Below are 12275 nucleotides of genomic sequence, written 5' to 3' on the forward strand. Positions count from 1 at the left end.
ACTGGGAATCCAGTATACATCCTTGAGAGTATGTTTTCAAGCCATAAGAAATGCTTATAAATATAGGATGAATGGGGTAAACTATTACTTTGTACTGCTAAAAGTAAATTTCTAACTTATGCAGAACAAAAAGCCTGCGGGGTGGTGGGACCACGAGACAGACTGCAGGCAGAACTTGCCTACCCTGCTCCTTAGATTGCCTGTAATTTTGGAGACTACTGAAATGAAGGCATTGAAACTGAATTTAATTGACTTTAAACGGAACACATTTTATGCAGTAGAAAACCCAATTTTTGAGTGAGAAAGTCATCCCAAAGACAAAGGGTCTTCAACGGATCTGACTTTGCGGAGAGAGCAACATTTCTCATTCTTTCCTCTCTCTTGACTTTCACTCAAAGAATTACTGCAAACAATTTTAAGAAACACCATTTCCTGGTAGTGGCGATTCGGGGAATTGGAGAAAAAGGAAAAATGATAAAAGCGATAAGTCAGTTTGCAAGGGAGCCTTCTGGAGTCCCGCAACAGCCAGTGAACTAAAAATGCTGGATATTTTTGTAGAATACCGACATCAACAGGGAAGCCAGGTGCAAGTGCAAGTCCAGCCTAAGGCTAGAGGCAGGCAGAGAGAGCAGCCACTGCCAGATCCTTTTGCTTCCACCACAAAAGACCCTCACCCCTGTAACTGTCTCTCTGAAACAGTCCCAGTAATCAGTACCTGCCCAGGAATACCCTCCTCCCCCACAATCCTAACAACCCTGCGGGAGAGACAGGCTGTGTTCACTTACTGAGCTGTCCCCCGCCCGACGTCGTACTCGGCTCCCGACCTCCTGCGCCTCCAACGCCGACTGCTCCAAGGATCCCCGGCGCCCCTATCCCAGGAGGGGTCCCACTCTGCCTCTCGAAGTTGCCCGGATTAGAGAAGTAGTCGCGCAATCGAGGCAGCTCACGGCCGCTCTCTAACAGCTCGGTGTGCAGCTCCAGGGCAGTCAGCAAGTACTGATCGCGCAGCAGCTGAGCCGCGATCGCATCAATTGACAATCGGGTCGAGGTCTCCCCACTGCACCCCAGTGCCACTGCAGCCGCCGCCGACTCCCCAGGGAGCCCTGGTCGTGCACTGCTCCCTAAGGCCACAGGATCCTGGGGCGATAGCGAGTCCGCAGAGCCAGGATCTAGGCCGCCCCCGGAACCCAGCCGAAGTCCTGCCCGCCGCTCCTCGGACGTCGCTACCTCGTCGTCGTCCTCGTCCGAGTCACTGAGGAATGGATTCACGCCACCACCACCGCTGCCACTACCTCCAGGCGCCATCGCCGCCATCTTATTCTGTCAGGAGTGTGGGGCACCTCCCTGACTGGCTGACAGGCCGCAGTCTGAATCCTCCCTAAATCTCAGCGGGCACTGCGTACTCCCACAGCTCCGGCCTGGCCACGTCCCGCCTCCCCACCTGATGACCAGGCGTAGGCTCACAGGCAAAAGGTCCAGATGCAGCAGCACTCACTGCCTCCGCCGCTGCTGCAGCACCAGCGCCCGGCTCTGCAGGCGTCTTCCTGGTCTCCAGTCTCGCGAGAGATGGCGCGTGCCCCGCCTCCGTCCCGCCCCCACCCCGCCCCAGCTCCGTCCCCTCACAGCTCCAGTGAGCAAAGCCGCTCTGGGCTCAAAGGCTAAACCCCGCCCCTACTCCTGTGTGATTGGTCAAAGGAAGAAGAGGGGTTGGAGTTACGGAGGGCTGGTCCTAGAATTATCGCGAGATGAGTCGTTGGCTAGGTAAGTGTTGGGGGGCGTTCCGCGGTTGAGAGGCGTTTATGACACTCGTTGAGGAACGTTCTCTTGGCTATCCTTTCAGAGGGCAGTGGAGAATTCAGCAGAAGCGTTGGGTCTTGCCTTCGCGCTGAGGAGGCCTCATTCCCGAGATCAGGCCTGAACTGGGTAAGCCCCAGGTAAAATCCGGGGACCAGCGCGCAAAGGCGCGGTGGTGGAAACTGGCCCCCTACCCGCGGACGCGCGGCTGTCTTAGCACACTTCACTTTTTCTTACTGTTTGCTGCCTGTTCGAGATATTTTCTCTGCACGTGTAGCGGGTACTCAGGGAAGTGGTTAGAAATTGGCTTCGTTTCTCTTCCTCCACTTGCCAGCCATGTGCCTGCTTGCCCTGGAGGCCTAGTGACAGCACCGGCTTCTGCACTTCTGGAGAGCGCCTTCTCGCCGGCGAGTTAGTGCTATAAAAGGGCAGGATGGGGTGGGGCGTAGGAGATGGAGAGAGTAAATGGAAAATGATAGTCTCGACTTGGATAACAAACTGTTGGGAGCTCGATAAACACTTAGCATTTAATACACAGTTTGCACAGCAGGGACCTTTCCAAATATCAAATGCAGCACTATCAGCAGAGAAGTAAATTTAAGCCTAGAAACGTTCATTGGTCTGGCAAACTCAACGCCACTCACAAGTATTCAGAGGAACTAAAATCAAACGTCCAAAGCCATTCTTTTCCAACTATGCCTTGCATCTTGTCCATTAGGCTGAAATTCACGTATTGACTATGAAACTTAACTTAAAACTTAGACGCTTTAGACCCTTTAGATTTTCTTTATCAAATGTTAGCACATAAAGTAAGTATACTAAGTTTGGAAGTTTATCTTTGATGTCACTTCTTATAATCCGAGGTGGTAAATGGGATATTAGTTTCTAGCCAACAATATTAGAGTGCTGTTCCTAAGAGCTGCTATTTTCTTCACATATAAATTGCCACTTTTGCAGGTTTAAGATGTCCTTTCTCTCTTTATAGCTTCCTTTAATCACTGAAATAAATAGGCAGCAGTAATTATGTTATCAGGTAAGTTACATTGAAGCAGTAAAGTATCTCCTTTAGCTCTGTGGAAAAATTAAAATAGAGCATTCCTAATAACTTTAGATCAGGTTATTGGTTTACGTTTAATGACATGCCAATAGTAAAGTGTAGGCTGTAATTCCAGTTTCCCCAGGCTTAGTAAACTAAAATTTTCGTTTGAATGACGTTTTGGTTTGTTTTGTTTTGTTTTTGCTAGTTGTTTCTTCGTTATTAGTACTAAGAATTTGAAAATTTTTATAGAACATTAGCTACTAATGTTCCAATCATAAATTGAAGAAAAACATGAAAAAAATCCTCGATCTTGGGGATTTTATCAGAATAGCTAATGCTGTATCTTGTCACGTATTTCTTAGCAAAAAGGATTGCTGATTCTTATTGTAAATGAATTTGCGAGAGATTGAAAATGGGACCAATTTCTGGAAGAGGAATGAGAGGGATTCGTGAATGGCATGGAAAGGGCATGATTAGAAATGGATAGTTTATACACAATATTTCCATCTCTGTGATGGAGAATTTTAGAAATCTCCTGCACTTAAGATCCCTGGGGAGGATCATTCTTATCAGATGGAATTGCCTAAAGTTTATATCCCAGTTATACCAATTATTTGCTGTGAGACCTTAAAAAAGTTACTTCTCTCAGTTTCACTTACATTCTTCTGTCAAGGAGATAACGAAAGCACGTAAAATTAGGAATGTACTTGTCACAGTGCCTGGTACTTAATGTTGCTATTATAGTCAGTTATCAGTTAATGCAATATTAGTATATTTTGAGAATGTTTTACAGGTTTTTAAAAATAAAACTAATATCGACTGTTTAGCAGCTAAAAAGCAATTTAGCAGCTGGAAAAAGCAATTAAGTCAGTAAAGCCTAAAGAGAATACCTTTAATTTAGGGTCTGACTTCTGAAATGTAAGTTCTGACTTCTGAAATGTAAGTTGAAAATAGACTTAAAATATATCCGCAGAGAGTTGTAAGAAGCTGGATGTAGGAGTTCTTCATGATTTGGCTTCTGATACAAATCTGTAGTTTCTCGATTCTACTTCATAACTTCTAATCATGGACTTATTTATGTGACCTACCAAGCCCGTAACAAATCAACGGCCAGTCTTCTCGGTAAGTACATCTCTTTTCCACAATACACAGAGGTTTATTTATCAATTAAAATGTTTAAGAAGTAGCACACATGTTAGAATATTAATAATTGCTGATTGTTAATCTACTTATAATTTATTAATATGTTGAGAGTTTTTTCTGCTTAGCGAGATTTGCATTAGTGTAGGTATTTACAGCGAATGTTTTATTGAATAAACAGGTACCTCAGTGAAGTTTGTATCTTACCGATGAAGATGCAACAGATTGCTTTTTTTTAAGCACTTCAATCATTTTAGTGTTTAAAAATTATTTTTGGTTTTAATAGTCTTAAATACAAGTAACATTTTAAATGCAAGTTTTGGTTGACTTAAAGTTTTAGAAATATCTATTTTTTTTTGTTTTTTAATGTGTAGTAAACATTCCATAGGCATAAATTTTTATTGGTACAAGATTTTTAGTAGTTATTCATTTATTTTGAGAGGTTTCTAAATGATTCAACCGTGACAAAGTTTTCTTTTTCAAGAAATCTGAATAAAATCTGATTCTGTTTAAAGAGAAATGTTAATAATATTGCTTAATATTTATGTTCTTAGCAGTAATAAGTAGTATGTGAAGAATATTTTGGAATCACTGTAGTAAATGACTTAAGCATAAAAGTTATGTATCTTTTTAAAGTATCCCAAATCTTCACAGTTCATGGAGAAATAAAAAGAGAAGCAAGGCAGCCTCTAGTGGCAATAGTGCATATTACATGTACCTTTGAAATGATAATTCTAAATTATTTATTTAGTAAACCTTTGAGTCCTTACTAAGTGCCTAGGACTGTGATGAGTGCTGGAGAAGCCCTGTCTTGCTGTCATGAAATTATGGTTAAGTGATAGAGACAGGCAGTAATCGAAATACTCAAAAATATCGCTATGTAATTATAAACTGAATAAAGGTTTTAGTTTCTGATTTGTACAAGCAGATGTTACTAGACAATGGGATGCGAGAGGATGGCGGGTAGGTTGGAAGTGATTGTACTTATTAAGGTCTTATAGGAAGCATAGGCTACATAAAGAAATAGAAGAAGGCCAGTGTGGTGAGATGCCATAAAGCAAGGAAGCGTGCTTTGACACAAGGCTAGAAAGGCAGGCAGAGGCCAGTCCATGTAAGACCTTATTAGTCATATTAAGGACTTTAGTTTTGATTATGATGTGGGAGAGTCACCAAAGGATTTTACATAAGGGGTGAGATGTTCAGATTTACATTTTGAAAAAAGCAAAACAAAAAACCCCCTGCATGGCTCTACAGCAGAAGAATAGGTTATAAAGAATGACTCCTAGTTCTCTGATTTGCATACCTGGGTGGAAGAGAGTTAGGAAGGTTCCTATAGAAACAAGTTTCATGGTGGGGTGGGGTGGAGTAGGATATCATGAGTTTGGTTTTAAACATAATCAGTTTGCATTTCTTTGAAATATCCAAGTGGATGTGTCAAGGTTGGAGTTACATATGTGGATTTGAAGGTATAATTTGTTGAGACTTTTGCATATGGTTGATAACTGAAGCCAAGGGTATGTTTAAAAATGTCTCAGCGAAAAGTATAGACTGAGGAGAGGAGAGGGCCTGCGACCAAGTTTTGTGTAACTCCAAAATTCACTGACCAAATAGAGACCGTTCTACGTTAGTCTTTATCAGATAGAGACCATTCTATGTAGGATGAAAACCGGAGAAATAATGTTCACAGAAGCCAGGAAATGAGAGCAACTTTTTTTTTTTTTTTAAAAAGCATGGTTCACAAAGACAAATTGAATGGATAAGCCATGCAAAATGAAGATTAAAAAATAAGTGTTGGATTTTACAGTCGTAGTTACCTTAATGAAAGCTTTCTCTCTGATGTAATGGAAACGAAAGCTCAGTTTAGGTCATTTGAGAACTAGGTGGTCAGGTGAAAAGAATTTGTATTTAATATTTTCAAGAAGTTTGGAGCTATTGGGGAGAAAAGGGCAGGCAATGCCTTAAAAAAATTTTTTTATTGAGCTTTATATTTGTGACCTGTATCCTTGTCATAGATATGGCTTAATTCATTTTTGATGTTGCATAATATTTCATTATGAATTGTTGATGTATGACCATCCAAACCTATAGAGAATTTTTATAAAAATTTATTTGCACCAAATAGAGGATACACCTGGAAGCAAGATCTGAGAAAACCAAACTGAGAAAAATGCTTCTCGAAGTGAGTTTGTAGCTTCTTTTATGCATTTGGAATTAAAGAGGGAATGTATGGGAGATTACAAGAAGGTGGGAGAAAGCAAAGCTCTGACTGGAATACAGGATAGTTAATAAGATGCTGTGCTCCCTTGAGGGTGGTTTCGGTGGAAGGGTCTGAAAAGAGGCATTTTAAAGGTGTGTTAACCTAGATGCATAGCAGAGATGGACAGGGCTTGCTTAAGACAAAGATAAGCCTTTTACTAAGGAAGTTGTATGCCTGGAACGTGACTGCGCACCATGACCTGCCCATTTAGGAATTTATGGTCAGATCACCCTGTGAGGTTACTTGCTGTAGAACCCCTTTTTCTGTCCATGGAATAAACAATGTACCTGTTCTCTATAGTCAGATATTGTTTTCAATTTTATTATTATAAATAGCAAAGGTCAAGATTTGAATTTAAAGTTTTTTACCTGTATCTATATCTAATGTGGAATTTATCTTAAATTGTAAAGTGGTAGCTAAACTAATACTTATGTCAATTGGTTAAAAACATAAAATTAGATCTCTGTCTCATACCACATACAGATAAATTCTCAATAATGATAAATTCTCAAAATTTTAAGCTATTAGAATTTAGCTCTAGTTTAAAACTATTATATAACATAAGATCAAGGGAAGTTTTCACATATAACCCAAAGAACTCAATCCAGAAGGAGAAGTTTGATGAACTGTTTTGTATTAAAGTTATAAAACTTCTGTTTAACGAAAGGCAACATAAATTTATATATGAATATGTATATCTAGATTTATATAGCTACACACATATAATTATAACCTGCAAGTCGGAGAAAAAAGGCCAACAACCCTAACCCAGTTTGATCAAAGGATCTGAACACACAATTGAAGGGATAGGAAGCACAACTGGCTATCTACATGAAAAAACGTGCATCCTCACTAGTCATTAGACAAATGCTCAGCTGGATGCTTGTTCATCCTGTTTGGATTGTGGTAAGGTAAGTAGACAATACCAGACAATTGCAGGGACTTAGAGATAAGAGGAACTCTCATACATTGCTGGCAGGCATGTCGGTTATTACGAACACTTTGCCACTATCTTATGAAACTGAAAATACCATTTATTCCTACATTTCCACTTAATAGAGATGGCTTTCAAACTTATTTGTTCTTTAAATAGTTTGAAATACAGTTTTCACTATAACCTGCTATATTCATGCGTGCACATACATGCATGTTCACACATTGGGAAAAGTTAAAATACTCTTTTTCAAAACAATCGTTTACCTTACTACATCTGAACTACTTTATAGTGATGCATTCTCCTATTCTATTCTATTCTATTCTATTCTATTCTATTCTATTCTATTCTATTCTATTCTATTCTATTCTATTCTATTCTATTCCATTTTAAAAAAGAAAGGCAGCTAATTGCAGCCTGCTAGATTAATTTTGTAATGGGTCACCATTCTACTGTTTGTCATTCTGAAAGTTTCCCAATTTTACCATAAGAGATACGCTTAATTGCAGTATTCTTTGTAGTAATGGCAATAAAGGACAATGTCTACAGCAAGATAATGTTCAAATAATTGTAGTCTAGTTACATAACACAATATATGCCTAAGTGAGATAATTCATAGGGTTTTTTGATAGGCTCATAAAAAGAATAATGGCTTTTTGTATCTATACTGGTAAAAATTAATTTATAAATAGGATGGAGAAAGCAAGAGTGGAAATCTTTGTTGATGGTTATAACGTTAATCAAATCCTATAGAACGGTAGATGGCTTTTAATCCCACAATTGACTGAGTTTAAAATATATACCGTCTTTGCAGGGGAATTACAAACAGTTTATGTAGCTACTTCCTGCTCTCAGTAGGTGGAGCACAACTCCTCACTCCTTAAGTGTTTGGAAGGAGGTCATTATGTTGCACATAATGACCTCCTTCCAAAGAGTATAGTATAAAAGGGGCCGAAAACCATTAACTTTACAGTGGAGAAACCCAACAAACTCTACCTTAGTCAGGTGGTCAAGTTTAATACCAGTTAGTTTTAAGTCATGTTGATAGTACATACCCTTGATATGATATGATGAAAATGGCACTTTATACATTTAGTTTTCCTTCCTCAAATCTATAAACCCATTCTAATCATGTGAAAAACATCAGACAAATTACAATGGAAGAACATCGTACAATATACTTGACAAGTACTCCTCAAAACTCACAAAAGTCATTAAAATAAGCAAAATCTGAAAAATTGTCACAGCCAGGAGAAGCCTAAGGAGACATGACAAATAACTACGGTGGTATCCTGGAACAGATAAAGGACATTAGCTATTAAGAAAAAAAAAATTGAATTCTTCTCAAGTGTATAACTGAACATGAATCATCTAAATAATTGCAACTTCTAGCCATGAGGAAATTTGAAAATTGGTTTTTATGTGGCATTTTGTAAAGTCACATTAGTTTTCAATTAAAAATGACATAAATCAAGATGGAAAATATATATACTCCAAAATAATAGAGGCAAATGAACTAATAGTAATTTCATGGCCTAATAATTTACCTTATAATCTTGGGTGCATTTCTCAAGTACTTTCTCACAGTTTTGACTGGCAATATTCACTCTTTGCATGGCAGGTTTCTCTGTTATTAACTATTATGAGTAGTTCTGAAAACAATCTCTAGATGGCATCGCAGAAAATGGCAGAGTAATGTGCTTAGACCTCAGTTCTACTAAAACAAGCAGAAGCTGTCAAAGAGTGACAGAATCACCTTTTTCAAAATTCTAGAATTTTATACAACATTTAGAGTAACCAGCAGATTGCCTAATGAAGAAAAGGACAGCTGAATTTTAGTAAGACAGCATTGTAGCATTTTCTCCCACTGGATTACCATCTTCATTCACTGGTGTAGCAGTGGCAGCAGCTGTGGTGACTATGGCCTGCATTCCTGCTGTGGCTTACTTGTGTTTACAGTGGACCTTGTTCTTACAATAACTGTGGTCCTGAGTGACCAAGGCAGAGGCTGACTTTTATTTTACATCCCCCCTCAACACACACACACACACACACACACACACACACACACACCCCAGTGCATGCAACACATGCTCAGAAAGACATGAGGCTTCTACTCCTGGTGGATTTTTGGTTTTGGTTCAAGCAGAAGGTAGCTATGCTCAGCAAAACAGATGACTGAAATCATCAAGAATTAACAAAAATAAACCCTGGTGAAGTGGGAGAATCTGATTTACAGAGTTACCACACTATAATATTAATGCAAGTTTTCACCAAAAAATTACAAGGTATACAGAAAATCAGGAGAGTATGTTCCATTCATAGGAAAAATAAATTGGCATACCATCCCTGAGGAAGTCCAGACTTTGGACTTAATGCACAAAAACTTTAATCAATGTCAAGGGGCAAAGAACTGAAGGTAGTCAGGAAAATGATGTCCTTCCCTGCGTGAACAACGAGAGAACCAATAAGTAGATAGAAATGATAAAAAGGAGCCAAAGAGAAACCCTGGAGCCAAAGAGTACAACAGTTCAAATGAGAAATTCACTGGAGTTCAGCAGCATATGTGAGCAGGCAGAAGAAAGAACATGGAGATAGGAAGAACTGAAATGATCCCACCTGGGGAGCAGAAGGAACAAGGAATGAAGGACAGAGCCTGAGAGAAGCACGGAGCACTGTCTTTACATAGTAAGCTTTTCAGTATGGCCAGTGTGAACATTAAATCACTTAAAGCCTATAAGTTTAGCTAATAACCTTTATTGACAAGAAAAAAGGTTACATGAAATCAGAGCTATCCGTAAAATTTGTGATGGTTGTAACTATGACTGTAATCAGCATTATCTTTCAAGTACAGACTTTGGTGCCAAATGATTTCTGCTTTTTACTTTGAAATAGTTTGAGATTCATGGAAGAATAGTATCAAGAGTTATACTGTGTACCCTTCATCCACTTCACCTCAAGTAACATCTTACATAACCACAGGATAATTATCAAAACAAGAATATTAACATTCGTTCAAAACTATTAACTAAGATCTTAGGTGAAATTCACCAGTTTTTCCACAATTAACTGTTTTCCAATCCAGGACCTGCCTGGGTTTCCTTGTTGCATTTAGTTATGTCTCTTCAGCCTCCATGTGTAATAAAAGAAACAATTCAATATATAAAATTCTGAGCCTCTATAAAAATGTAGGTAGGATAAAAACTATAAGAAACTATTAATAGATTTTTCTATTAAAATTATAGGTGATTTTCCCATCTTTTCCAAACTTAATTACAGTGGTTTTATTTTTATATTCAGAATGCCATTATTAAGATGGTGTTTGCTGTCTAATTGAAGCTCATATATATTAGAAAAAGCAATATTCTGATAGTCTTACCTTAGATTGCAGAATATTTATTTCTTATGTAAAAAGTATTTTCTTTTTATGATGTGCTTGACTTTGATAAGGTTTTTTTCCCTAATTTTCAGGTTTTTGCAGGGTATTTTGCCACCCTTTCTTTCTATGATGTAATTCTTCAGGCCAAGAAGAATAAGATGCATCTATAATTAAAATCACTTCATCTTTGTTTTTTTTTCAGCCAAGGGTCACTATCTGTAGCTAAGGCTGTTGCATTACAAGAAAGACAAGTTAGAGTACTTTGTTGTTGTTTTCAGTCTGCAGAGATTCACCAACAAAAGCAAATTATAGACTGGTGTGCAATGCACTCCCGTGGAAAGTTTGATCTTGGCAGTTAATGGCAAGATCTTGGCAGTTACTGACTCAGAGCATTATTTATTTGTTTGTTTGTTTGTTTGTTTATTATTCATTCATTCATTTTATTTATTTTTTACAGTATTATTTAAATGTTTCACATTGCTTAGTTTTCCATCTGTAGATATTTATAAACTCATCATATCTATGTTTCTGGTGTTCTCTGTAGTACCCCTAACACACAGTTAGGCACGTAATATGTGCACAGAACATTTTTAATGAATGAATGTAACCTGCTTTTTTATATTGGTTCAGGGACCTAAAATAAAGTGTTCCCTTAATAAGTATAATTTTTTTGAAGCACAGATAAAACTGAACCACTTTTTCCTTCCTATAATTTAGCTAACTGGAAAAAAATGCATGCTGTCTGCTTAACTTGGTGATGATAGTCAAGAGAATCTAGAAGTTTCCTGAGCTGTTAAAAGTCGAAAAAATCCACACACATTTAGATGATGTTAAAATTCTGAGAATATCAGTAGTTGTTTGTGCATCCAAGAGCACCACAAGTTGTATTTTCTATTTTATACAGGATTTGATTTGACGGAACCCTAACTCATTTTAGGGCTCATTTAGTTCTTTCTTTGTTTTTTGATCTAGTGTTAGTTTTTATGAGTTTTGTATACATTTAATTTTGTTATGAATGGTTTATCGGAGCTAATTGCTTATTATATTTGAACATTTTCTTTTTGCTTGAATGTACTTATGCATTTTATTTCAGTATCATCTCACTAAATAATGTCGTTATCATCATAAATGAAGTTGTGAGTTACGTAAAATTTTAAAATATGTGTTCAGTCTACATGTAGTCATCAAGATATGTGAAAACATGTAATTGCATTAAAGTTTACCCAAATTTAATTTTGTTCCCTCTTTCAGCATTTCTTGAAGAATTCGTTGCACTGGATATGCTGCTCTTCTTTATTGTGGGACTGCTCGTGCATTTTGTGTTCTTCACTTCCATCTTTGACATTTATTTTACATCTCCTTTGGTTCATGGGATGACGCCTCAGTCTACACCATTGCCTCCTCCAGCAAGAAGATTGGTGCTCATTGTTGCTGATGGCCTGCGAGCAGATACACTTTATGAATTAGACGAAAATGGAAATTCTAGAGCACCATTTATTAGGTAAGCATGTCGCCTGGAACAAAGACACGTCTGGAAAATGTTACCCTGATACTCTTTATCTCATCGTGTTGGGCACAGAATTGATGGTGAGAAAAGGAATAGGGTACATATACATCTGCCTTTGTCTTATGGGTAGCAAGTTTATTTCCTCCTAGCAGTTATTTCAGTTGTCGTGGAAGTTGATATCAGGTGAATTGAAATGTATAACTTTAGCTGCTTGGCCTAACTTGT

The 12275-nt window shown here is 38.1% G+C and overlaps 2 protein-coding genes across 12 annotated transcripts in view; one reads left to right on the forward strand and one right to left on the reverse strand.

The window, feature by feature from the left end:
• Positions 1 to 1559, reverse strand: part of RELCH (RAB11 binding and LisH domain, coiled-coil and HEAT repeat containing) — a 95172-nt gene extending 93613 nt beyond the window's left edge. The window contains exon 1 of one of the 2 annotated variants that reach the window (XM_039840160.1): positions 786 to 1558. In XM_039840160.1, coding sequence (XP_039696094.1) covers positions 786 to 1314 — 529 coding nt within the window. In that variant the 5' untranslated portion in view covers positions 1315 to 1558. Of the gene's footprint in view, positions 1 to 785 lie in introns of both variants that reach the window. The other variant, XM_039840161.1, reaches the window with a different exon arrangement.
• A 218-nt stretch (positions 1560 to 1777) lies between these two features.
• PIGN (phosphatidylinositol glycan anchor biosynthesis class N) overlaps positions 1778 to 12275 on the forward strand; it is an 81328-nt gene continuing 70830 nt past the window's right edge. For 2 of the 10 annotated variants that reach the window (XM_039840171.1, XM_039840181.1), the window contains exons 1-4: positions 1778 to 1923; positions 2780 to 2827; positions 3926 to 3955; positions 11795 to 12044. In XM_039840171.1, the coding sequence (XP_039696105.1) occupies positions 2818 to 2827; positions 3926 to 3955; positions 11795 to 12044 (290 nt within the window). In that variant the 5' untranslated portion in view covers positions 1778 to 1923; positions 2780 to 2817. Of the gene's footprint in view, positions 1935 to 2779; positions 2828 to 3806; positions 3956 to 9489; positions 9853 to 11794; positions 12045 to 12275 lie in introns of all 10 variants that reach the window. The other 8 variants (XM_039840215.1, XM_039840165.1, XM_039840207.1 and 5 more) reach the window with 8 other exon arrangements.

Source organism: Pteropus medius, unplaced genomic scaffold, assembly GCF_902729225.1.
Source record: "Pteropus medius unplaced genomic scaffold, Ma_sr-lr_union100, whole genome shotgun sequence".
Taxonomy (NCBI): Eukaryota; Metazoa; Chordata; class Mammalia; order Chiroptera; family Pteropodidae; genus Pteropus; species Pteropus medius.